The 27,880-nt window shown below is 38.0% G+C and overlaps 1 protein-coding gene across 1 annotated transcript; it reads left to right on the forward strand.

Moving 5' to 3' along the window:
• TPCN2 (two pore segment channel 2) lies at window positions 1-27,880 on the forward strand (the record flags this gene model as incomplete). The annotated part of the gene is made up of 24 exons (XM_009582733.1): window positions 1-65; window positions 1,363-1,439; window positions 2,057-2,234; window positions 2,937-3,053; window positions 4,911-5,017; window positions 5,962-6,034; window positions 9,085-9,184; window positions 9,487-9,552; window positions 9,930-9,994; window positions 12,860-12,957; window positions 13,276-13,357; window positions 14,749-14,835; window positions 15,913-16,032; window positions 16,309-16,368; window positions 16,456-16,584; window positions 17,219-17,268; window positions 19,762-19,861; window positions 20,810-20,881; window positions 23,614-23,687; window positions 24,050-24,140; window positions 24,263-24,345; window positions 25,391-25,472; window positions 27,010-27,095; window positions 27,802-27,880. Coding segments are annotated over 24 exons (2,141 nt in total), but the record flags the coding sequence as incomplete, so codon positions are not given.

Consider the following 27,880-nt stretch of genomic DNA (forward strand, 5'->3'; position numbering starts at 1 on the left):
GTACTGGAGCTGATAATGACCTTTATATAAACCAAGCCATAGTATTTATTGAAGATGCAATACAGGTAAATGTAACTTGTTTGTTAGCTATTATGCTTCCCATGCTGGATATTTGTTGCACGTTCTGCTAGCTTTTAAGTGTTTATGTGTTCAGGCAATCTCCGTATAACATCATCTTGATTTACAAAGCAAAATCAGAATTCCAAATTCCTGTGGTATGCAAGTTTCAGTGAACTTCTGCCTAGGAGAAACATGTTTTTCCACACAATGAAATAGATAGTGTCTTCTCTTCAAGGTTGTCAAGAGAGATGCTGTGGGGTGGTTTTCGGTTTTGGGTTTTTTTGTTTTGGTTTGGTTTTTGGGGGTTTTTTTTGAGAGTGATTGGCCTTACTGCTAAGAGAAACTGTCTGAGCAAACCCTGTAATTTGCCTCTAAATCTGACTACTTGCATAGCTTAAGAGCTGGTAGAGTTGAAGGCTAGCTTCAAGCGAGAAGCTGGAACTCTTTTACTTCAGCTGAACTTGGTGCCTTTGAAAGTTTTCACTCTCTTTGTCTCTCCTTTACTGGCGGTTACTGTGGATTCCTAGATCCTGTTATCTCCCAGTTATTAGTTGCAGGCAGTGGGAATGCTGGAGGGCAATTCTTGAGCTCTCTTGCTGCATTCAGATAGCTTTTGGTTGGGAGATTTCTGGGGATCAGATACATTGAAGGTGCGCACACCTTTCTGGAAGCGGATGTTTCTCAGTGGAGGCAGAGTAACAGCAGCCCAGGAGCAGCTGCTGAGGAGGGGCTGGGCAGATTTCAGCAAAAGCAGGCCTGTTCTGAAGAATCACGGGTACTTCCTTGAACTGAAAGCGTGTTTTGTTTAAAGACCTGCGTTGAGGTCTCTTATATTCAGAATTAAATTGTTTGCATCTTACGGCTTTTTGGAAGAGAAAGACAAAAGAGGATCCATGAATGGAATGAATGCTAGAAAGGTAAACTAAATGGATGGACCATTTTGGCGAGTAGATAGAATAGGCACTGAATTATTACAGATGCTGTTGTTTGTAATGATGGTAATGCTTGCTTCAGCTGACTGCCACACAATTTGATTATCTGAGCGACTGTGTGGTCTTTACATTAGGAAAACTTCATTAAAATCTTTCCCATCGCACGCAGGTAGGCTACAGCTATGGTCGTTGGTGACTGACACTTTAATAATTAATAACTTGTCCAATAATTTCTTTATCTTATTGTGAAACTGGAATTGTGTCAAGACTTGAGCTTTGTTGATTGGAACTTGGTTTATTTTGGTAACTTGATCTTTGTCTTTGAGACAGACTGAATGTTTGAATTATCCTTTTTGCTTTCTGCCTTCAGTATCGATCTATAAATCACCGTGTGGACTCCAAATCTCTGTGGCTTTATCGATGGTACTATTCGAGAACTTGCCAGTGGTAAGAACTTGGTATTCTTTTTGCTTTTTCATTTAGGAATAAGTCTTTATAAAAAACCATTCTTCATCTCTCTTCTTTGTTAAATAATTAGGTAATTGTGCTTTTATCCTTATGAGAACTTACTGTAGGAGGCAAGTGGGTTGACTACATGTGAAGTAGTCATGATAGAAGTGGAAAGCAACGAGATATATGAAAGTGTGATCATGCAGATGACTCTTTGGAACAGCCATAGGACTGTTGCATGAATGGACTATTGGCGTGATTTACAGCACTGTGTGTTAAGAGTTTTCCAAGTGTCTATTTCTAAACATATTAAATAGTAGCAAGATTGTTTGCTGATGTTAGTTTCAAAAGAACACCACCTAAAGTTATTTGGTGGTCAGCGGTTTCATTATTCTAATGCAGGCAACAGCATGCTAATCAAGTGCTGTGTTGTGATCTAACCCGTTTGTGTTAAATACGATGTTATAAAGCTTGGTTTACGTCTAAGAAAATTGCTTTACTTTAAATATTTTGTTATTCTTTTGACTCATTTTGTGGGTTTGGTGTTTTGGGGGGTTTGTTTTTTTTGTTTTGTGGTTTTTTTTTCTTTTTTAATTTAATCTCTATCCAAACAGGATTTTGAGTTTAACCATTACTATAATCCTGGCTTTGGCTTTCATTGAAAAGCCTTCTTCGCTTACTATCACGTCAGATGTACGATACCGCCTTCCTGCGTGGAATCCTCCGTGTGGCCTAACAGAAAGCATTGAGCTGCTTTGCTTTCTTGTGTTCATGGCTGATGTATCCGTGAAGGTGAGCATCACATTCATCTAGTATTGAATGAAATACTAGGTGTGTTGGGCAGCTCAGTAGGTATAGTCAGTGTGGTTTTTCTCCATTTTGTATTTTGGGAGAAATGTCTTAGAACTGTTATTCAAATCTTGGATTTGCATGATGAGATTGCTTTGTTTATATTAAAGCCTTTCTTTCAGGAGAAATTAGAAAGTGCATGTTTTCTGAATCAAAAAAATTGCTTTGTTTTTTTCTTAACCTAAGAAATATAAACTTCTGTTTGTGTGGAATAAGTGAGATGAATTTTGCTAAGAGTACAATGGTTTGTATGCTTGTATGAGGCTATAAAAATTGGGTTATGTAATAATCAAATATATGCCAGTTCATTTAAGCAAAGCAAAATAAAAATAACAAAAACTGAACTTTTCTTTGGATATTTGTTTCTGGAAAAATCTCTTTTTATGATTATTAAATGGACATTTTTCTTGCATTCAAAGGATTCCTCTCACACGGCCTATGTGCACCTCTCACTTCTACTGACCTTTATTTAGTTCTTGTAGAAAAATTCTCTGATCAGTGTATTTTTGTTTGGATTTTAAGGAGCTCTTTATGAGCACTGATATAAAACTACAAATACTTGGAAAACAATTGGTGCTGACTTGTTACGGTATTAGAATTTATTATTAAAATAAGTTGTTTGTTTGGGTTTTTTTTCCTCCTCAGAGTTACTTAATTGGATGGGAAGAATTTTGGAAAAATAAATGGCTGATGGCTTATATACTGACATTAATTGTTTCCCTTTCTGATTGGATTGTATCGTTGAGTTTTTTCTGCACAGAGGTAAGAACTGCTTTCTGCAGAAACAATCAGCAACTTAGTTGTGGAGAGTGGTAAAGGAGAAGAACCTGCGAAGGGATAGTCAGCAGGGCCTATGTGATATATTGGAGAATTAAGGGTGGAGGGCGAGATGGTTCATTTTTGGTCTTGGATAGCTGGATAATACGCTGAAACACAGAAGACGTTTGGTGTAATGTAGCTTCTCAAGGGATTCTGTTTGATTCTTAATATAAGATGTGAGTTCATCGGTAAAATTAAATAAAGCTTTGTTGTTATATTCTGTCAACATTCAAAGAGCGTAGAGAAAACTCTGGTTGCATAGCACTGATTTTGTCTTACAGTTGGAGAATTATGTTCTTAACTTGGTTCAGTGGCGGAGTCTATGTAATGATATCTAAGTAAAAGGTAATTGTACGGTTTAACAACTGCTTTTGAAGATGAAGCTGTGTTGTGTTCAAAACAATTGCATCCTGAGAGGAATGTCAGTTTTGTGAAATGGTTCTAAAAGTGTCCTCCTTTACGTAATAATGCAATCTCCCAATTGGTTTTCTCTGCCGTGACATAAATCTGCATGAAATTAGTTGTTGTTCACTTACAATCATCATTAAGAAAATACTAATATGGTAAAAATGCTGGGAAGTAAATGAGACAGAGATCTTGAATTTTGCTTCTTGTTTAAGTTCTTGTGTCAAAGCCATTATCTGTTGCCTTCAGATAACTTTCAAACCTATTTCAAATTATTGTCTGTATTAGTCAGGACTAGGTTGGATGCAGTTGCTGCTACTAGTAAACCCACAGTTTAGTTGTTCATGCTTCAGTAGTCATAGCTGACCACTGGTCACTGTTGACCAGGATGTGATGTAGTATCAACGACATGATCTTAAAATGCTGAAAGAACATGTCACTTAAGGTTATGAGCATCAAACTATAAGAAAAATGCATATGTCCTTTTCGTATTCAAGCCAAATAAATATAACGCTGCTGAAAGAAGTTAATTATCTAGGATGAAGATTGTGCTTACAACATGGGGAATGTGTCTTGGAAAGAAGTGATAGTAAAACCTTTAGGTGTGATAGTGGACGAGTAGTTTGAACAGGAGCCTCCCATACAAAGCAATGGCAGAAGGAGCAGTTTAACTGCTGGGATGTATGAACAAGAGAATAGCGAGGAAGAAAGTGATTTTTTTTTTTGCTGTTATGTGTGGCCCTGAGAAGACTAATCCTAAAATGCAGGATGCTGAAATACTTGAAGTAGCTGATAAATCACAGAAGTAACTTGAAGGCTGGCAAGTGTCTTGAATGTAAGAATCAAACGGTTTGATTGCTTTAGTGTGTATTAAGGAAAATAAAGGCAATTGCCTGTTTGAGTCTTGTCAGAGGCAGAAATTGCTGAGTAATAAGCAGGCCCTTTAATTATAAAAAGAAAGGCTGAAAATCGAAATTAAGCACTTATTTTCAAAATGTGTATCTGTTTTTAGTGAAAGTAGCTTGCTATTAATTCTCTTCTTGAAATGGACCTTGGCAGAAAATAGGAAAAAGCCATCTCTTGACCTGCTTGTTATGTCTACCGAGCAGTAAAGTTAGATTGTTTATAATTAGTGGCCTGATGAGGCTATTGAAATGTCAATGTGCATTTTTAAAGCAATCTCTCATTCTTTTAATGAGGCACCCATAAGTATAAAATCTCTTTTGTGTGTTCTGAGACTCAGCGGGACAGATTCAGCTTCTGAGCACAGCCTTTTTATGTTACACTGTTAACTTTGTTGATATGTGTATCGGTGTTTTTTGACAAACTTGTATTAAAAATATTTGTGGCACTAGTCTTACGGGAACTCAGTATCTGATCTGTTGGTTTTTGCAGGGTGTGAGAATAAGAAGAATTCTTCGTCCTTTCTTTCTTCTTCAGAATTCTTCTATGATGAAGAAAACATTAAAAAGTATCAACAGCACATTGCCTGAAATGGCAAGGTAGGTAATAGCATAGAAAACATCTTTTCACAGCAAGTATGTAGTTACCTTAGTATTCTGGCATGTGACATCCAAGTAGCTTCCTTCTTGTCGATCTAGCTAAGTGTTTGGTGAGATCAGGTAACAATGGATGGAGGTTGTGTTAACTTTTTGATTCCTTTAGTTTGTAAAATTTCTCTAGAATGCATGTGATGTGACTCTGTGTGTGACAGTTAAGGTTTCTGATGCTAGTTGAGTGGGGTTGTTTAATTCTGTATATGTTACATGCAGCCCCTTTTGTAAGGGAAGAACTGAGGCATCATCTGGGCAAAGGTCTATGCCTTGGTTTCTCCAAGGTAGCCTCTCAGAGGTATGGGTAGACACACATGTACTTGTCTTCCAGTCATGAGTGCCACTCAACAAGATACCTCTTTCTTTACATCTTCAGAGTGCTTTACTTCAGCTTTTTCATTTCTAAATGGTTTTAGCAGTATATGTATTACATTTTACTGTCATTAGAAATGTTGAACTGGAAATCCCACTGGTGAAACTGTAACCAGACAGCATGATGCTTTTTGAATGGGATCTCTTCCTGCGACGTGGGTCATGTATGTGTACAGCGTATATTTAGTATTTTTAACTAACAAGTCCCAGGAGAATCAAAGGTGTATGCAAGCCAAGATGTTGTATTTTGATCGGAGGGTATAAATACGGTCCTAACTTTAGAAAAACAAGTGTTAGAATCTCATTGACCTCACAACTGTCAAAGGTTGTTCTGAGGAGTCCTGAACAATTGTGATTCTTATTCTGAATCAAAACTTAGATAATTTTCTGTTATCTCCATATAGCTTCTTAATCATACCCCTGGTTTTCTTTATGTAGCATCCTTTTGCATTTTTAGCAAAGGATATTAAGAATAAGATAAAGCTGGTATTAATGTGTATGATACATTTTCTTTCCAACAGTGTTCTTCTACTACTAGCTGTTCATCTGTCTCTCTTTACCATGTTTGCCATGCTGCTGTTTGCTCGAACAAAGGTAACCAATTACATCTATGCTTTGGTAGATCATGGTGGGTTTTTTTCACTTTACTTGCATAGCTGCTGCATGTCTAGTTTTATAATCAAACTGGTGAAACTTGTTTCCCCTGAAAAGGTCATGTTACTTTATCAGACTTACTGGGATGAGTTTAAAGTCCATTTAGAGAGATTTAACGTGTGCATAGTATCCATGTATAGTGCTGTTAATGTAAATGTGCATTAGAGGCCCCTCAGAGTAGCATTAGAATCTCTTCATCCTTTAGTGAAGTTTTTTTTTCCAGACTGCGCTTTGTTTCTTAAGTGATGATGTTCCTTCCTACTCCACAACTGAAATCTTTCACTCTTGCTGTAAGCTGTGGCATATTATTTTATTAGTCTAGCTCCGCTACTCAGAGCGAAGTTATATGGTTCCATTCTAAAAAAACGTCGTTGACATCTTTATGGTCCTGCATATTACTGGTATTGATGCCATTATCACAGGTGAGAAAGTTGAAGTCTGTTTATACAAGAGGCTTCCTTATACAATTCTCCAATATGATCCTTTGAGTTAGTTTCTTCGCTTTTGTTGAAACCTTCTATGCTGTCCTGTGTTCAAAGCTCTTAATCTTGTCACTTTTTTGTTTATATTGTCACTCATTTCTTTTCTCTTTTCCTTATCTAGCTGTTTGCTAAGTTTAGTTTCTTCTATGTTTTCTTACCTTCCAATACTGGTATCCCTGGCCATGCCTTGTAGGTTTTTGCCTTTTTGCCTGCATTTCTCCGATGTTTTGTTTTCTGATCTCTTTCTTTTTTCCTCTGTTTTTTCTCTTCCTGCATCCGAAAAGCAAATTTGAAATTTTATGGTTAAAATCACTTTTGTGTTCCAGTGGTCTTGGTATATTCCCTCTCTTCTAAACTTCCTGTATCTTAATGTATCAAACTCAGATTTATTTTTTTTGTCCTTACTTTTTAAGGCCTTCCATAAATGTGTTCCTGTGAGCACAAAGATTTGTTGCGTACTTCTCCCACTAATTTTAGTCCTTTCCTTAATCTCAGTTTTGCACCTTCATTCCTACTGCAATTTGCACTTGAGCCTGCCTCTAGTCTTCCTTATGATCGGCAAATTCCTTGAATTCCCGTGTTACAGAATTTCTGGAATTAGCAGCAGAGCTCTATTTTTCCCCTTTGTTTAGTTGCATGCTGTATCTTTGTATTATCTCTGTATGTCACATCTAATTTCAGTTATGAGCTTTCCCAGCAGATGGGAATAGAACTTGTATACCTGAACCAGTCAATTTTGTATGCATTTAGGTGAAAAATTAGCAGTCTTCCTTTTTTAATTTGCTAGTCTAATACCCATGCAAAGTAAATATATCTAACAAGGCAAAATACTGAAAGCAAGTTCTAAAAATACATTTAGTAATGAAATTCATGCCTCTAGATTTTTGCATTGTCTTGTGTATGTCCTCTAGAGGTACATTTTTCCAGTCTTTGCAGCAGATTCAAGGGCTGTTTGTTCTGTACTGCATGATTCATTTGTATTGTTTTCACTCTGCATTTTTTTTAGCTGTCTCTACTTGAACTTGGGGGGGGGAAAAAAATACGTGGATGATCCAAGATCAGCCTCCCAGTGTGTTTTTGCTGAACATCCTGATACCATCAGAGATTTAGCAGATTGTCTGATGTTTCCGCTGAGTCACAAAATAATTTTAGTTGCCAAAGTATTTGCAAATATTTTTTGGGTGCTGTAGCACTGATCTCTTTTTTTTGTTTGTTTGTTTTGTTTCCCCAAGATGTTTAAGCTCTAATTGATGTTTCACTGATACTGTACATAGCATTTTGAATCTTCACCTTTTCAAAATAGAACAGTTGCATGTTTTCCACCTGCCCAACAACTTCTGTAATGTGCACTAGTGCTGGTTATAGCATATTGCTTTATATAGTGTGCCCTTATTTATGTAAATATTTATTTCCCCTAAAATAAGGTGAGGTCTATCCTTGCAATCATTCTTTAAGTACATCTTCATGTACGTTATTGAAAAGAGACCTAAAACTTGTCTGACTGTGTTCTGTGTAGATCTTGCTGTAACTAAATAGAAGCCCCTGAGTACATAAGGGGATAACTGGAGAAAAGGCAAAACTTCTGTTCCACGTAGTGGTAGTAACTTTTGTGCAAATAACTAGTTCAGAGGATGTTAAGTTTTCTATTTGGAAGTCAAAGGGGAAGTGAGAGACACATTTCATGCTCAGTGAGTATGCTAGAAGAGCTGTAGGCATTTGAGAGGAGCTCATAATCTATAGGCAAGGATCTTTTGTAACATGGTAGTTATTGAGGCAGCTCTTCATTACTGAGGAGGCTGCGGGGTCACCCAGGTGTTGCCATCCTTGTTTTGTTTCTGTTCTTCAGTATAGACAAAATCTATTTTAATATTGTCCTCAAATTGTATTATACTTTTGGACAAGTCCTGGAATGTAGTCCTAGAACATACAATTCAGGGTGATTAGGTTTCCATCTACGCTAGGGTACAGCATTCTGTACCAACAAAGCAAGTAGCTTCTACTCTACACTAATTTTTATAATGCAGGTTGAGACTGAAGATGGTATTAATCTGTTTGTGATTTTTTTTTTATTTTTTTTTTTTTAAATAAAATCATGTTTAGGGAATCTTTTTAGCTCCAATACACTAATATCTCTTGCAGGCTAAGAGGTGATGCTTTTTATATCAATCAAGGGTTGCTTCAGATTCCTATATTGTCTGTTTGTGACACTTGTCTTTCCTTGGTCTGAGGTATTAGCTAGATGTAACTTCTATGTTAAGCCTCCTGTGTCTGTCTTAGCTTGCTGTTGTTCTTTATGTTTTTTAATGGCCGTTAATAAGTGAAGTAATTGAACTGTATTCCTACACATTGTCCTAGTGCTTGTCTCATACTTTTTTAAGGGGTGGATTTGATTGTGTGTGTCAGAAGTTGATTATTGACTGTGTTTTTTTGTGTGGGTTTTTTTTTTGTTTGTTTTGTTTTTTTTCTCTTTTCTCTCTCTCTAATTTTTCCCCCCCTCCCTTTGACTAGGATGGCCAGCCCGATAAGGAGTGGGTGGGGTATTTCCGGAACTTGCCAGATTCACTGACATCACTGCTGGTCCTGCTAACTACTGCAAATAATCCTGATGGTGAGCAATCTTTCAGAAATAACTCATCTCTCTTTTCAAAGAATAAGAGAGTGAGATTATCTTCAGGCTACTATAACCATTGTTTCAGCTGATAGTTCTTAGTACAGCCAGAGGAAGGTTATGTAAAGATTTTTCATGCTGTTAGTAACTTGATTCTTGCCTTTCCTTTGGTGTAATAATATATGCATCTCTAAAGTGGAGCTATGTAAGAGCTTTTACCAATTGCCAAAGATTGATAGAGGCCTCCAGTTTTCATCTTAAGCATTAAATTCTTATTTCCTTTTTTGTTAAATCTGACACAGTGATGATTCCTGCATATTCTAAGAATCGAGCATACTCCATCTTCTTCATACTCTTCACTGTATTAGGTAAGTTACTTCTTGTCTTCAGTAATTTAAATGCACTTTAACTTTGATGCTTGTGTGTACCAGATACAGTGTGTTTTATTTTTCTAGGAAGGTTTAATCATAAATTTCTCCTCTTTTGTGTTTTTTCCAATTACTCTGTAGTATTGCAAGATAATTTTCATGGAAGGCACTTATGAATGATTTGGTTTTTTTCAGTAACATATCATAGGGGAATGGATATGTTACAGTATATTCAAACATTAAAAACGTTTTAGAAATCAAACACAAGAAAACTAATCCTTTTAAAATTTTACATCTGACTTACTAAATACATTGAAACTTCTTTGAGAAACAGAAATATATTTCAGTAATTCCCACTGCCTCTTTTTCTCCAATAGGCAACTTGTTTCTGATGAACTTGCTTACAGCAATAATATACAACCAGTTTCGAGGATACCTTCTCGTGAGTAAAGCATTTCTAATTTCTGTGTTCTACACCATAACTGTAATACCTGAGTATTAAAAGTTTCAACTGTGTATTAAAGCAGTATGCCCATCCTGGTTGTAGATATGGTTTTAAAATACTGAAGGTTCTTTGATGTAGATATTTTTCCCCTTATATGCTGTTGTAGCTTGATCCTCTTCCATGATAAAATTACCTGCTTGTACACTTCCATGTATACTGTGGATCTGCAACTTTGACTATTATAGGGGGGGAAAAAAAAACCCCAACCTATTATAAAACTGAACAAGGGCAAGTGAACAAGTAACTTAAACTTAGTCTCTGTGAAGAAAACCTGCTGTACTATTTAAATAGCTATTCTTGCAAATCCTAGCACTTAATTTCTGAGTAGCACAGCATTAGAAGCCTTCAATAAAAAAGAATCGCTGACTAAAACATCTTCAAGTTTGGTACTTTTTTACTTTGTCCTTACCATGGTGGGTGGGTGTGATGTTAGAATGATTAGGGCAGTCTGCTGCCTGTAAAAGATGGACTTGGGCCTTGTGGTTGACTTGCACCAGAAGCAGTTGCCAGTAGGTATAGTAGTTATTCTTGGTAGTATTCAGTCTCAAATAAAAGGAACCTGTGCTTACCCTCCATGCAATGCCAGTCATCCAGTAATACTTTAATGTGCTTCTGGAAGATGCCTGATCATATGTGATTCTCCTTCCATTTTGTGGAATGTGAATCTGATGTGTAGCGTAATGACCTCTTTTGACTCAGGTGTCTATATTAGAGAAGTAAAAGCTGATAAAGTAAGTGTACTTTTGCATGTTGTTCAAGGAGTGTGCAATCTGTGATGACGATTAAACTCATCACTAAAAGTTCTTTCTCCTTTATGAACAACCTCTGCAGTGTGCTGCTTTGTATTATGTACACTGGTTGTTTAGTCTCCAACTGGGAGTGTAGTCTGGAATCCCTTAGCAGGAAAGAGTGTAATTGCTTTTGTTTTCTGTGTGAGATAGTGCAGTTGAACAATCTGGGAGGAATTGTAATGAGCTGAGGCAAGAGTATTTTAGAAAGCAGGGACAACATAAATCAAGTGAAAGATCATCTCAGTTACTTCCAATAAGATGTACTTCATCCAAAAGGTTAAATTTTCTTTCCTATTGCTATTCCAAAAAGAAGTAACTGACTGGATAGGTGGTGGAAGGAAGAGGCTGCATGGGTGCAGCTGGAGATCTCCAGCACTGGGTTTATCTCCAGCAATGAATACAGAACATCCAAGATGCACCACAGTTACTTAGCAGTTAACACACATAGTAGATTAGTAGAAGTAACACAGTGCTAGGCTAAGTATTAATGATTATCACACTGATGGCACGCAACTGAATCTTTGGTCAGGCAGTCATCAAAAAGGGGAACTGTCAGTCTCTTGCTCCTCAGAATAGGCTGAGTCTTGATCTTGCTGAGGTGCTATCAAACTGTTTGAGATTTTTCTTTGAGCTTTGTAACTTTCATGGTGAAATTTTTCTTTTGAGTCTTGAGTTAGTTCTCCAACAGTTTCACTTCCACCTGTGCCTTTTAGTTTCTTCTTTCCTATTTTATAAAACTTCACAGCTCAACAGCAATGTTTTTGGTAAAGCTGAGTCAAGGTAGCGCTATGGAAAAGCACTGGACTCTGACAGCTAAACCTCTGGCCTGTAAGTGAAGCTTTTTTCCTTTTGTGCCAGTACGGTGATGGCCTCTGTAGCTTGGAATGAACAGCAGTTCCTGATTGTGTACGTTCCAACTGGTCTTTTCTCATGCTCATAGTTTCCTTCAGGTTTGGTGGCAGAGGAAACTCAGTGACTTTGACTTTGGGTGTGATTTCCCCCTTAACTTATATATAGTCTTATAGTTCCTTCAGCCCTTCAGAGGCGGAGTGGAATTGGGGGCTTGGGGGGAAAAGTGAAATAATAGCTGCTCTAGTAGAGCTCCAGAGAGAAGTGAAGTGTTGGATAGTAAGCCTTAGGCAATATTATACAGAAGGAATGCCCCCCACCATCTTGTGGGAGAGGGATGTTTAAATGTAGTATGTGCAAAGAGGAATTTTTGTAATCCTGTCTTCCTGCTCTGTTTCTTCCCTTCTTTCTCCATTTTCCTCTTTCCTATGTGAGAGCATGCCATAATCTGTCTCCCAATAAAGTAGCTGAGTTTGAAAGTGATTACTATGAAAAAAATGAAGCATGAAAAACTGTGGCTCTGGCTTTCTTCATTTTGGCAAGAAGCTGGAGTGGACAGCTGTCTAACTCTTCTCTTTGCACAGCAGTATGAATTTCTGTGAATACTCGAGCTTTGCTGTTGCCATTGTCTCCAGAACAGGCATGTGCCTATGCAATCCAGAATTAAAAATAAACCATGACCTGGATGTTTACTTGAACTCCAGAGACTTGTTTGCTTGCTCCTTCCTTCTCGTACACGGAGTTCTTGAAGGGACCAAGGCCTAGGGAAGTCTCTTGTTCTGATCTCTAATCACAAATCTGGGGTGTGTGACAGAATCTGACCATAGGATATAGTACTGCATGAGGAGCTGGGTAGCCCTGATCTTCCCCAAGTCCTTCTGGTAGGAATGGGCTTCACTGATTTAAGCCTATGACTCTTTGTGGTATTCCTTTTAAACTGTATCTGGATAACTAGATTAGTAGCTAATGACGGGGACTTTGGTGGTGAGAGAAAGAAAACAGTATCTTGCCTTCCTGAAAAAATTATTTTAGTTGAACAGATAGGGCCCTTTTTGAGGCTTGGAGTAGGTTCTAAGGGCTGGTCTTATTTGTATCACCTAGTTGGATTTCCTTTAAACAAGTGTAAGTAAATTGCCTCCTCTGTGCTGTTTTAACTGTCCAGAAATCGGTTCAGTCCTCGCTCTTCAGGAGGCGACTGGGAATCCGGGCTGCGTTTGAAGTGCTTTCTTCCCTGAAAGAGACTCCTGCTAATACACAACAGTAAGTGAAGAATGTTGAAACAGTTGATTATCTAGGAGAAAAGAGCAGATTTCTGATCGTCTTGTTTTGTTTAGTATATTTAATGAGGATTCCTTCTTGAAAAATGGCAGTTTGTTGCTCATCTCTTTTATTTTTTTCTTTAACTGGATGTTTGTAATACGCTGTTTGGGACTCTTATGGTGTCTGTTTCCTTTTTATTTCTACTTATAATTTTATCTGCTTTTCAAAAAAAAAGAGGCAGGAATGTGTTTGGAACAGCTATTTTTGCCATCAAGACAGCTATTTGTTTCAGGGTCCATCTTATTTTCTTTTAAATAGGTCGTATGTCAGCATTGGGGCCTTACTACGAGTACTGCAGAAAGTTGAAATGGATTCTCGCTGCAAGCAAGCCATCATGAGAGTAAGATCTATATTTTCTTAGTCTTTGTGTTGGTGGCTATCAAATCCTCTGATGGGACAGAGGGCTAAAATTGCCTTAATCACACCATTGACCTAGGAGTAGTGGCTTTCAGCTTAGCTTTCTTTATGCTGCATTCTTTGAGAGTGTGAACAGAAGCCCAGCTCAGTGTCTGTTTATGTTTTGGTCTTCAGAACACAAACAGTCTCTAGGCAATGATTTCACCTTAAGGTTGCTACTTCTTTGGTTGGTGTGATGAGGAATGCATTCACCTGTAGAGATGTGTAGAGTAATGAGAACTCTTGTTTTGCAGAGCTAATTTTTTCGTTTGCTTCACTTTTTCTCTGGAAGTAAAGCATTTCTCACTGTGGTCTAGAGCTGCTGTCTATATCAGCTTCCCTCTACCACTTGAAAATGTCTTTTTTTCCATTGGATTTTAGCTGTGCTGCCCCCTCTAGATATTAATACTTGTATCAGGCTACAGGGAGAGTGGTTTTGCCTAGCTAAAGACTTAATTAATGCTGCAGTTCATGCCACAATTTTCAGAGATTAGAGAAATTATTTAGCTCTAATAGGAGATGTGGAGGTTATTGGTGTGGTTTCAGAAAAATTATCTTTAGATAATATTGCTTTTTAAAAACAACACTGCAGCAGGATTTGGAAGTCCATACTGTAAGATCTTCTGCCAAAAGGAAGTGACAATTCAAAGCTGATGGTTATAGCATCAGCAGTTGGCTGGCTCCAATGTGAAGGCTGGAAGTGGAATGAAGAGACATATGTGTATTACTTCCCGTTGTTGTCTGGGATAGGGCTTGTGTAAGCAGAGTTGCCTGAAAATAAACACCCTGCTGTGTAATTATGCTGAGCTGTCGATTGCTTTGTTAGTTAGGTATGCAAATCCAAGACTTAGTTTTTCTTGTTGCTGGTGGGTCTTTTCCACTTCTTTTGTTGCCGTGTGTGCTACAGTTGTAGTTAGTGTTTAGCATGCTATGGAAGTGTCTTCATCATGTTACAATTTGTAAAATAATTCCCTCCTTCCAGGTAGTAACTTCTGCAGAACAGTGGTAACTGACACAGTATCTTCATTCCTTGGATCATAACATAATAATGGCAATATTAAATGAAACTAAAAATTCAAGTATTTCAAAAGAGCATGCTCCTCCTTAAGCAGCATGTGATCCCAGAGAGGGAAAATAGAAGAGGCGAGGCAAATGCCATAGTCATGTGGCACTTTTGTGTTAAAGCAAAGCAATATTGAAGCTCACTCTAATACCTTGGTGTAGGTTGTATTACATCTCTATTCCTAGACTTTTAAGATTGTCTGAGCGTGTTGGCACTGTTTGAAGATGCACGTATTGCAGGTGTTGATCTGAATGTTTCTCTTTCCTGTGAAGTCACTCAAAATGTGCTCCTGTGACCAGCTGTCAGCGGCCCAGTTTCAGAAGCTCTTTGAAGAACTAGACAAAGATGCCATTAAGCAAGTATGTATCTGACAATCATTTATAAAGTGTCATAAGTTGAGTGTGGTCTTGCACAAAAATAAGTGATAATATTCTGCTATAAAGCTTATAAACAAACTTCACAACTTGTTGAACGTGGGGCGTGATCAAGTGTCATTGATTTTTAAGTTGTTCGTGGATTGCTCTTACAGTCACAAATGGCATTGCTCTGGGGGCTTTTACAGCATTAGTTTGGGATTGCCAGGTAGTGTTAAATATACAAAATGCATGGTTGTTTATTCTGTCAACATTTTTAAGCAACTTGGCCAGACAAAATAGATGAGGCTCTGTGTGTGTATTTTGTTTAATAGGAAGATTAATTACAAGGAAACAAGGAATAGGTGTTAGACTTACAACATACGCTTTCTGAAAAGTGCTGTGGAGAAAGGAGTACTTCTGTAGTAAATTGTTTTTGATGAAATGCGAGGGATTTGTCTTGTCATGACAGTCCTATATTAAAGCAATGCATCTCAGCTGTATATTAGTCTTTGCAGAGTAACACTTAAATATACTCAGGCAAAGTCTTGTCTCCAGTCCCTGAATGAAGAATACAATGTGGATTCTTTAAGTGTTCAGATGAAGATGGGCAGAAAGCAGTCTTCTCCACTTGGGGAAAAAAAAAAAAAAGAAGGGGAAAAAAAAAATCAAACTTTTCAAGGGTTAGGAAATGTTCTTTTCTATGTTTGCTTGTAACTAAGACTGCTGAATCTTTTAAGGGAGATTACATGCTGGGAAATGGGGAAGGAATGTATACAATTAGTAGCTTGGTGTTTAGTTTACCTGCTTGGGGCATTGGAAAGAGGTTGGATTATCTCCCTTTGCCGTTATCTTGTGTTGTGCCATAATTTTCAACCCATTTGCTAATCAGAAATGATCTCTCGCTGGTAATAGCCAGAGCTTGAAAACACCTTCCTACTGAAATGTCGAAATTAGCATGTGATCTTGAAGTTTTACTTTGAAAGTGTCTATTTCTTAAATCTGAGATTGGGTGTGTTTTTCCTGTGTCATTATTAAAATGCTTATGCTTTGTGTCTCACAAATCTTTTGTGTTCTTTTCAGCATCCTCCCAGTCCAGAGTACCAATCCCATTTTATGCAGAAAATGCAGTTTGCCTTTGGCCATCCCTACTTTGGCTACTTGGGGAATGTTGTAGCCCTTGCAAACATTGTTTCTATCTGTGTAAGTAAAAGTCTTTCGGTGTTTTTTTCCCCTGCTACAAACTTCAGTTCTGTTTTTGTTCTTTAGTCTCTGTTCTGATAACCACTCTTTGTAGCAAATGTCCATGTTTAGCATGCTTTAGTCATGCAAAGTCTTAGGAGAGAATACCTGCAGTTAAAAAGCTGCTTGAAAAGGTCTGTGCAAAGCATGAAAGACTGGTTTTTTTTCTTGTGCTTAAAAATCTCTTCTATTCAGCAGTAAAGCAATGGATTCATAAAATATTTCTTGTTGTTTAAGGTGGTTTTGGTGATGGATGCAGATAAGCAGCCATCTGAAAGAGATGACTTCTTCCTGGGGGTAAGGTGCAACGGTATTCCTACAGTTGTTACTGTTTCCTTGAGGTGTCAATAATTCTAATAATTATTTTTATTTTGGGGGGTGAAGGCTATCAACTGCTTCTTCATCCTATACTATCTACTGGAAATGCTGCTGAAAATCTTAGCAATGGGCTTGAAAAGATACTTGTCATACCCAAGCAATAGATTTGATGGACTGCTGACTGTGATTTTGCTGGTAAGCTTTTTGTTAACTTCTGTATTCCTGGATTTGTTGACTAGGATGATTAGGAACTGCAAGAGCTAGTGGAATTGCTTTTTATTCAACGCTAATATGGTGAGTTAAATAGCATGAGCCAGTGTTGTGGTTTTCAGTGGCTTGAATGTTTTGGTGGCAAATGGTTCTCTTAGGGTCTCCTTTCTGGAAGAAGGCTTTTTTAAATTGATGGAAAAGGTGAGCTTTCTTACAAGCAGCCTTCTTAATGTTACTTGGAAACATTCAGCTCTTGGAGTAATTACATAAGGAATTCTTTTACATAGCTAAAAATCACTTGCTTTTTGAATAAAAAAAAAAGTGTGGCATAAAAGCCTGAAACCCATATGGCAGATGAGGCCAAATTCATATTATTTCAGTATTACATATTCCAAATAATGTAATTCATTGTGTATCCTTATGTGTCACCATTGGATTATGTGTGTACATTGGATTAATTTGGGGAATACCTAGTCGAATATGGCAATTTCAGAGCTTTAAAGTGAGTTAAATTAGTGGCTTAAAGCTCTTGAAAATGTTTCCTGTCAAGAAACTTACATAATTTTTGAAACTCAGAATTACTAAGTAAGGTTTTGACTTTTTTCTTCCCTAACTAAAGATTTTAGAGATTGCAACTTTTGCTGTGTACGGATTTCCTCATCCTGGTTGGTATGTAATCTCTGTGAACTGTTGCACTTTGTTCGGTGTCTGGGGCGGGTTACACATGTTCATACATGCTTGTGTCATTATGCTATGATTGTCAGCCCAGTCCATAATTTACCAAACCTAGTAGAATTTTTCACCCTTGTAGTCACTAGAGGCCATCCATGTAATATGGATAAGTGAAAGAAAATTACTAATTTTTTTCATAAAATTTGGAGTTCTGTTTAGCTATTCTGAGAAAGATGCATTTTTATTGCTTGTAATCTGATGTAAAATAGTATCTTAGCAGACCTACACTTACTAAAGGTGCAGGAAGGAGTTTGGTACAACATACACAACCAGCTACTAACCTAGTATGTTTCAGTATCAGATTGTCCATAAGCCCAATTATATGAATTCCTAAACAGCTGGTGAAACCTCTTCAAACCTGTATGTAGATTGAAGTCTGAGTTTTGTTTTGTGCTGTAAAATTTAATAGAAAAATTCACATGGACTTAAGCTATTTTTCTATACTGGAATAGCAAGCAATTGTATTTTGATTTTTTTCTTAAGTTCAGGCAGTTCTTGGATAACTATCTTGATCTTTATTTTGTTATCGAAAGCATAAAAATCATTGTTTTGTCTCTTAAAATTTGAAAACTGCCACCACAACAAAAGAGGAAAGCAAAAGACTTTCTGAATCTTACTTTCGGGGTGATTTATAACACACTCTGATACTTTGTTTCTTTACGCAAGCACATTCTGAAGACATTGGCTTTCCCTAATTTTTCAGGAAGTACGTTGTGTTGCAGTCAAGAAGTTATCTTAACATACACTAGTATCTGTAAAGAGACCTGATAGATGTTACAGCTAGAAATGGGTTTATTTTTTAACACTTCTTGCACCCCTATCACTCAAAGGCAATGGTTGCCATGAGGATATTAATTGCTAACAATCTAATGGCATTAACTATTGATCTAACTTATAATTGATTATATTTGGGTTTGATTTTTGACCCTTGATTCTTGAATCTAGAGGATTGTTTGGACTACAATAGTATCTTGAAGTACCAGTAATACTTGTTAGATCTTTGTGTCAGTCACTGCAAACAGATTATAACGCAGGTGAGTCATTCTGAGTCCTGATGCTACTTCTGGTGTGTGCTGTTGGTAATTGCTTCGTCTGTCGATGTAACATCTTCAGGACAGGACCAAGATGTGACTATTGTTCTAGAATATACATTCTATACAATGTTGTCTTAAATAATTTATTTTATTATTAGAGTTGAATATATTGGTGATTCAAAACATGACTTAGCATCTGTGTTACCAAGGAGTTTTTCATTAACCCCTTTTGTCCCCCACTCCCTGCTCACCTTTTCAACAAAGAACCATGCAGCATGCCGATGTAAAAGTGAGCTAAAACTCTGGCTGAGATTTGAAGATTATGTGTATCACCCGTGGCATACGCATATAAGGAAGAAGGTTGGCAAGGCAGTCTGTTAGCTTAGTACTTTCTTTGAAGCCTAACTTCAGCCAAGCAGACCCTGAAGGATTAACGCACGTCTTTGTGCAAGTTCTTGAAGTATCTCACTATAGCAGTATTTTTGTTTAGCTTTGTTTTCTGAAAGGACCCACTTTGGTGTCGTGTTGTCCCACCCGCCCCCCCTGAAGGAAGGCCACTTACCCAGGTGTTTTAGTACAAATGTGCACTTTAAAGAGCACTATATGCATATTTAAGAGCCCAGGCTAAATGGATCACTTCCTTCATCAGTTACTAGAGTTTACTGTAGCTGAGATAGTAAATTAATGTACTTCCTTTTACAGTTTATAGATTTTTATATAGGATAATTCAGGCTGGAAGGGACCTCAGGAGGTCTCTAGTCCAGCCTCCTGCTCAAAGCAAGGCTGGACCAGGTTACTCAAAGCTTTATCCAGTTGGGACTTGAAAGCCTCTAATGATGGAGACTTGCCTCTCTGGGTAACCTGTCCTCATGGTTGACAAGTTCTTTATCTAGTGTGAGCCTCCACTGTTTCAGCTTACGCCCACTGTCCCTTGCCCGCCCACTGTCCCTTGCCCGCCTACTATGCACCACCAAACAGCCTTGCTTCTGTCTTCTTGAGGACTACTTCGTAAGTATTAGAAGGCTGTTGCTAGATCCTCCTGAAGCAGTGTTCTCCAGGCTGAACAAGCCCACGTCCTGCAGCTTCTATTTGTAGGGCAGGTGCATCACCCACTGACTGTCTTGTTGGCTTTCTGCTGATCTTGCTGCAGTTTGTCCCTTTCTTGTATTGGGGATTCCAAAACTGGATGCAGTGTTTTAGTCAGTCATAGGTTGTAAAGAGTGATTACATGAGGAAATAAAACTCCTTCCTGCCCCTCCCCCCATTTTTTAATATGCCGTGGATGTTAACCAAAAGTTGTAGGGAATTTACTGTTACCTGCAGCCCAGTAGATTTAACTGTGTCTTTCTGTCATGGGCTGTTTCTCTGACTTGTTATTTTCGTCCATCTTTCCTAGGAGACCCGAGTTCATGGGCTTGTTGTCCCTGTGGGATATGGTGCGATTGGTGAACATGTTAATTGTGTTCAGGTTCCTGCGGATTATTCCTAATATGAAGGTGCTTATTTATTCCTCCACACTGCTGATTTCTTCGTTGGTCAAAATATAAACTTTGTCAAAGGCTTTTAGAATAACATGTAGTAGATTGCAATTCTCTTGCACCTGAGTGGGATTATAACTCAGCTCTGACTGTCTAGACTATTGCACAGCACCTCACAAACTCACTGTCTCTTTAGATGGTTTTCTCCGTTGAGGTGGCAGGGAAGTTCTGTTGATGTCGGCAATTGATGCTGGTATTCTAAAGTAGGCAAATGCATCCAGAAACACTTCTGCAGTGCTTCAATCTTAACTAGATGAGTAGATAAGATATCCTTGAAGAACTTGATACTCAGGAGGTGATAGACTTGCTTTCACTAGATACTGCCAGACATTTTGGTCATACAAAGGATGATTTGGAATGCATCCCTCTTTCTGCTTCCAGGTATGGGTATTTCCACCAGAATACCTGTACTTGAATCTGAAATCACTTTGAGTTGTTTGATTGTTTGTTATAATCCTGCATTTAGACTTGCTTGAAACCCATGTTAATGTCAGGTGCAGGACTTGTATCTTAGTTCAGTAAACCATAAATATCTGCCTGATGTAATCAGAAGTCATAATGTCAGTGGAAAGTGTAAACTAGAAATGATGTGGATCAAATAAGAAGCAGTCAATCTGGAGTTGTGGGGTGCTTGTGATTTTTTGGTTTGTTTTTTTTTTCTTCTCCCCTGTTCTGGTCCTATTAGGCATATAGCCCTTTAAGTCACAGTGCCTGTGTATGAAAAGGACTACAGCATTGTTCATTCATCTTGGGTACCTCATGGAAACATCACTGTATAAAAGTTACCTGCATTTAGATATAGCTCACTTTCCTGGTTTGTATTTCTTTGTCCTTTTAGTAAAAATAATTTGATACGGATTGGAAGTGTGATGAATGTCATGCGTATAAAATTCTGCTTTGTTTTAGTTCATGGCTTTGGTTGTTACTACATTGCTGGATCTGGTAAAAAACTTGAGAGCCTTTGCAGGAATCCTTGTGGTAAGTCATGATGCAAGATTGTAATTTCCTTTCTTATAGTTAGCGGTATAATAAGGGTATGTCTTCAACAAAGTAAACCAGGTTCTTTGAATGGCAATCACCATTAACAGTAACACTTCACCTTTATCAACCAGTTCTTTAGGGTGTGTCTTGCAAAGCTGCAACAAACTACTGTTTTGTTATGGGCTGCACACAGTGGCAGTGTCTTGTTTATCAGTTTCCTTTAGGAGTGCCTTTAAAATATTATTTAAAACTTTCTCAGAGTGCTTGCCTCAGGCTGGATACTCTAGTTTCATATAAAAATTCATCTGATGCTAAAAGTAGCCTGGTTTTCCTTACCCTGAATTGCTTATGTTAAAGTAAATAGCAAAAAAACTTTAAATTGTTTTCAGTTGAGAAGGTCTTGAGATGGCATGTTTGGACACGATTTGTAAAAGCCTCTGCCATCCTGTTTTAGGTGTGTCTGTGTAGAGCATATAGTCTGTAAACATGTGATTAAAGGATGGATCACAATGCATGATGTCCATTACATAAATCTTCCATTTCCCAACTCTTGAGTTCCTGGCTTTGCAACGATGTCTTCCTGGTACAGCAAATGAGTGCCTGGGTGGCTTTTTTTGTTGTTTGTGGTGGTTTGGCTTTTTTTTTTTTTTTAAGGATACCTTAATTTCAGGTAATGGTTAGAGACCAAGGATTTGCTGTGTATTAGGTATTGTCTAAAAAGGTGTTCTAGTCTATATACTTAGCATGCAGTTTACCCAGAATATCTGTTTTTGTCATTACTAATCTCTGCTTTTATCCGTATGGGAGGGGCCTTAAGTTGCAGTCTGGAAAGGTTTATGTTGCAATTGGAAATAAAGATACTGGTTTGGGCAAAGCTAAGTTGGTAATGACTTCGTTGTGCTGTACAAGTCACACTTGCCACTGGAAGCTACTCTTGAAACTGAAAAATACCTTGGGAGTGCACGAACTGGGAAGTTAGCCTTTGCAGGTGAAAGTACGTCTTAGGAGCCTAAATGCCAATCTTGCATATGATAGGAACAGCTTTAGTATAATGAAAAACTTTTCATTACTCAATCCGTTACTCAATGTAATAAGCTGTCTAAAGGCTGACTGCAGTTTTGCTAATTTTGCCAGTTTGTGCTTAAGTACGTACACCATGCTAAAGGAGCACATGTTTGTTTGTCACCTCTGTCAGAGGCTGGTAGGGGTGTGTTGTGGGTAGGTGGGGGAGCTAGTGATTGACATTGCTGCTGCTGGATCTGACAGAGCCCATATATCAGAGCCCTGACAGAGAGCAATTATGGGGTGAGCTGTTTTGTGCTTTACACTAGGACCTCAAAGCTGTGTTGCTACCAGCCTGGCTGCACCTGGGCTGTAGCATGCTGCTGGAATCTCTTTTCATTCCTGAAAGACGTAGCTAAGATGGCAGGAGCCTGTAGTAATATGCTTGATTTTATTTTTAGGAATGATGTGTTAGTATTTCAATGTGGTGTCCCTACCCATATACGTAAGACATAACGCTCCCGAAGTGGTTTAAGAGTCTGCTGCTGATTGTCCTTAGTGCCGGGAGTGTGAATTGTGGTTTTGCACCAATTGTGAGGCAAGTTTGCCACGGTGTTTGCTCCTTCCATTAATTTAATTTGCTTTTACTTGAGGCTATGTAGAAGCTGTCACTGAGCTTCTACCATAATGAAGTCTGACTCCATTACTAGCTGATGCAATGGTAAGGCATCTAATGTTAGCCTGGAACACATGCTGATAAAGTAATGTAACTGATTAGCTAATTTATCAGGCAGTGCATGTTTTGGGCATATCTTTTTCAAAGAATAAAATTAACTTTATTATTGCCAAGCCAGATACCCCATCTTCTGGCAGGCTGTGGAATGTCAGCTTTGGCTCATTCCAGTAGTGTTCAAAGGGCTGTGGTTCATAGGTCAGGGCAGTTTCTCTTCTCTTCCTCCCAGACTTCCCACTTGGGTCTGTTTTGTAGCAAAATACAGAAATATGACTAGTGACATTTTCATTTGAAGACTCAGCTTGTTTCAACCCATCCTAGGACAAAAGGCTCTTTACGCAGAGGAGTGCATTTGTAGGTTATTTCTAGAACAATCTTTTTAGGATAAAAATCAAAATCACTTAGGCAACTGCTGAAGACTGTGAAAGGTATCTCTTAAAAAAGAGGTTTGCTTTTCTAACAAGTAAAAGACAAAAGTTCCAAAATCCTTCATGTTACTGAAACCTTTATTTTTAGACTAATACAACATTTTTAAAGAAGTTGCTGATGTAATATAATATAGTGACTTGTTTTTGTCCTTCAGTTAGGTTTAGTAAAAGCTTATTTTCACTGAATCTAGCAGAAAGCTCCCCAGATATTTAGATTATTCCTTGTAAATACAGGTATTGTTTTTGGTTTTGTTTTTTAAGTCACTATTCTGCAGTGTTAATAGTTAAATATCAGTATTCTGAGACACAGAAAAGTAAAACAGATCATAAAGTAAAATGATTTAATGCATTTTAACAACTGAAAGTTAAATAGAATATTAAAAAATAAGAGCAAACAGTTAAGTAATACAGACATTGAGAAGTATTTTCACTTTAATAGCTTCAGGCATTGTTCTTGACCAAATTCCTTTAACTGTGGTACTAATATGAGTTTCCTATTAATTGCATTGTTTTCTTTTTTAGTGATGGAAATATTCAAAACTAATACTTGCTTATATTCCTTCCAGGTGGTTTTCTATGCGTTTGCTATAACTGGCATAATGCTATTTGAAGGTGCTGTTATTCCCTTGGGAAATATCAGGTAACATTCTAAACATTGCTACTCAGAAAGAGTCTGTTTTTCAAAAGCATCTGCAACTCAGTACCTCTGAGTTGTTTGTGGTTGGGGTTTTTTTTCCCCTCTTATTCTTGGAACTACCCTTCTTTTAATGTTAAATCACACAAACTTTATTCATCTGTTACTCATTCTGTTTCTTCTTGCTGTATTGAAATTGCAGGAATAAAAATTTTACCTAGCTGTAGCTTAAATACTACTTTAACTATTTCCTTTGTTTTCTGCCCATATGAGATACTTACCTTTCTACAAGGCACTCAGAAGAATCTTGTTTTTAAGGTATAGTACATAGAAAGCTATGCTCACATCAGCCTGTAATTCTCTTATAGTGCTGTCAACACAACATATGATAACAGTACTCTGCAGTGTGGGACCTACGAACAGCTGGAATATTGGCCGAACAACTTTGATGACTTTGCTGTGAGTTTGAGCATTGATGGAATCTGTGCCTCTTTCCTTCTCTGCTTGTCTCTTCCCCTCATTTTCTGAGGATTAAGTGTGTGATATAGCCACTCAACTTCTGTTTTACTCATGTTATTTAGGCAGCAGTGGTGACCCTCTGGGATGTTATGGTGGTGAACAACTGGCAAGTCTTTCTGGAAGCGTTTTCAAGATATTCAAGTCCGTAAGTAGCAGTAATAATACTGAAAAAGTCCCGTATACATCTATCTTATAAGGTAACTGAGTAGGGATTATACACATAGCACAGTTCCTGCCATCTGGGAAGAGGGGTGCTGCTTACTTTTCTTTTGGGTCAATTCAGGTATATAGAAAATAAACTTAATACTTCATGGCTGTTCTTTAACTTGTATAACTTGATGATTGGTCTAGTACTTGGTGGATACCACGAAATCCGTGGTCACATATAGAAGAGATTGGAAACTGGCGTGGTAGTCGTCTTGTTCCAAAAAATAGCCAGTCTCACAGAGGTGAGATATTAGTGAATCGCTGTAATTCATTTTGGGCTGCTTCTGTATTTTCCCTGTGGGTGAACAATTTTTTGTAGACTTAAAACCTTGGACGTATTTTTCATTTGTATTTAATTACTTTATGGGAATGTTTGAATGAACTGGATAGCCTCTGGGTTGAGCTGTTCCGGTGATCCTTGGCTGGTTAACCCAGCATGTAGTTAAGTTGTGGAATGCTCTTCTATAGGCTGTTGTGTGTGATAAATGTTTAATGTGGTCTGGTGAAGACTGGACAAGTTGTGAAAAAGAAATCCATTGGGATTTGCAATGAATGGAAGCTACCTCTAGCTCAGGAAATCTCTGAACTGCAAGTGGTTGGAGATTCGGAGAGCGCTTAGGGGGTAGCATCATAGGTATTTTGCCATATTTTTGCATTCTTTTTCCTGTGCTGCTGCTTTTGACCACTCTCAGAGGATGCTAGCCTAAATGGATCTTTTGCTGTGATCCAACTTCTACTCGGCTGCTTTTCTGTCCCTTCAGAGTTCAATTAGGTATGTTAAGTGGGGGGAGTGAGTTTGGCTAACTTAATGAGAGGCTAAAATTTTTTATTTTTATTTTTTTGTTCCAGACCTCCTTTTACATTAAGAAAGTAGTAGTATTATATTTCAAGGAAAAATGTGATTTCATGGCTTTCTTTGATTGCTTTCAGGCTGAGGTTATTTACTGCCTGTTTTATTTACTGTCTGTTAATCTGATCTGCAGGTGGGCTAAGATATATTTTGTAGCCTGGTGGTTGATATCCTCTGTCATCTGGGTTAATCTCTTCGTCGCTTTACTTCTAGAGGTAAGGAAGTGTGTTTATTTGGTATTAGATCCTGAAGACAGATTCTAATTTATGTGGGAAATGAAAAGAACCCAGACAACTTTTTGGGAAAAGTATATTGGTTTTGTGCATGTGCTTACTTAATCTTTCTCCTTGCCGCCATTCCCCTGAGATGTTGAGGAAGCATTTTCTTTTTCCTAGATGATTTTGTATTTTATTTGCAACTTTGTCATAAATCTGGTTGTGTTTCATTGGGTGTGTACATTTGTCGTTGCAGCTCACTCTCTATAAAGATGAAAAATATTTTAAGTATTACAAACCTGCTTGTCTCTTGTACGTTAGCTTTTAACTTCAGCATTAGTTATTCAAGCTGCAGGCTTTTTGCATTTTCATTTGTCAGCAAATGAATTTAGCACTTCAAATTTTACATTTTTATTTTACTTGGTTGTTCTGTGTTTCTTCCCACCCCGATTTGAATTACTACCCTTATTCAGTACTGCACTAGAAGAGTAGAACTGATTACTTATTTTGAAGAGTTCATCCTCTAGAGCTTTTTAAAGAAGCTGTGGACATGTAGCAATGCCATGAAGAACATGTAGTTCCGCTGGTTTCTTGTGTATGCATACTTCTCTGCAAATCTAAATACCTTTTGAATTTTTGATGGCGAAGAGAACGTTAATCGCAGCCATCTACTCCAGGTTACCATTGTAGACTTCTCTTATAAGTAATGGAAGAAATTGAGTACCTGTAGAGGGCACTTCACCCCATCTTAAAACCTATGAAGACTTATTTTGGAGGTTGTTGTTGTTGTTGTTTTCTGCATTGAGAACTAAAATTTACTACTTTAGGCAGAATGGCGAACTTTTAGACAGAAATTTAGGTATGAGTCTCATGCTGAGCCTCAGTCTTGCCCATGAGCGTTTCAGAAAAGACTTTCTGTTCTAGTAAACGCTAATCCTATGAAGTCTTCTACCTGCTTAGTTCTGCAGGGCTGTGGCCAAAGTTTGCTCTAAGAGCCAAGATGTAGCATTCTGTAACAGGAGAGCAGGATGTCACTATTTTCTCCCTTTTTTTGCCTGAGCTGTCTGTCTAGTATTGACTTGTCAGAATAATTCAAAATGGATAAGGGAACATGACAAAACCAGAAGCTGAGTTTAAGCTGTGATGCCTGGACTAGGACTATGTTTATATATTGTTGGGTTTTTAAAGAGGAAGAAATTCAAAGCAGGTGAACTCTTGTGGGTAGTTCACACAGTTATCTCAGGGAGGCAGTCCTTGCTAGGAGTAGAAGGCAGCCGGGCTGTCTTCTGCTCTACTGTTCTTTCAGTGTGTGATGAGAAAGTTATTTCATTCCTTAACAACAGGCTTGAATAAAGTAGTGACCTGCAGCCAGTAAATATGCTGATGCCTAAATAAATCACTGCTCTGACACTGTTAAAAACAAACCTCACCCCCCCTCCCAAACCTTACCCGCAAATGTATTGACCCGATACAATCTCTTTTCTGATGTCACCAGAAGTAGCCTTTAGGTTTTTTCCCTGTTCCTTTTACATTTCAGAACTTTATTCACAAGTGGGACCGTCGCTGTCATCGAGAGCCTCTTTCAGATATTGAGTACCAGAGGACAGTTGAACTAATGTTCAGGTGAGTTGAACTGGGCTTAATAATCGATCTAGTTTTTTATGTTCATCTGTTTTGAAGAAAATGTGCTGGCTGCGAGAGGGTAAAAGGCTTGTCTTCTGTTTCCTCCCTCTGAAGTAAAGTGTTTCATGTGTGTGTTTGGAAAAATTCAGTAAGTGCTTTAGTCAAGCCTGCTTTAAGCTGACCTGGTAGCCTAACCTTTATATGCTTTCTGCCTATAGCATGATGGGAGAAGAGGTGTTGGGGGCGGGGGGACGACTGCTGAGAGGGAGAAGAAAAGGGAAGATGAGGAAAGTGATGCACGTTCTTGGCTTATTATGAAATTGTGGGTGGTGGGTTGATACTTGATCATGCACAAGTGGAACTTCTGGTGCACATTGGATATTCAATAGTAGCATTGGGAACACGTTCTCATTTGGGAGTTTTTTCAGGAAAACAAATCTACTGACCTTCAGTTGTATTGTACTGTGTGCAGGAAATTGCTTCCTTACTTCTTATGGGAAAACAGCTGCTGGTTTCCATGACACATCTGTAAAGGATGGATCACTTGCAAGTAGATGCATCTTTAGGGAGCATCAACTTATTGTAACTTTAATTCCTTGTTTTATTCTTGAAACAAGCACACGTTACATCTCAGTATGTGCATTGCAAAAACAAATGCTGAGAAGTTCCCTTTGCTGCTCTAACAACTCATGCTTTTTCTTTGTAGAGATGTTTTGGAAGAACCTACAGAGGAAGAGTTGATGGAAAAACTGCACGAGCATCCACACCTGCAGTTATGTAGGTGA

Source organism: Fulmarus glacialis, unplaced genomic scaffold (genome assembly GCF_000690835.1).
Source record: "Fulmarus glacialis isolate BGI_N327 unplaced genomic scaffold, ASM69083v1 scaffold5218, whole genome shotgun sequence".
Lineage (NCBI taxonomy): Eukaryota > Metazoa > Chordata > Aves > Procellariiformes > Procellariidae > Fulmarus > Fulmarus glacialis.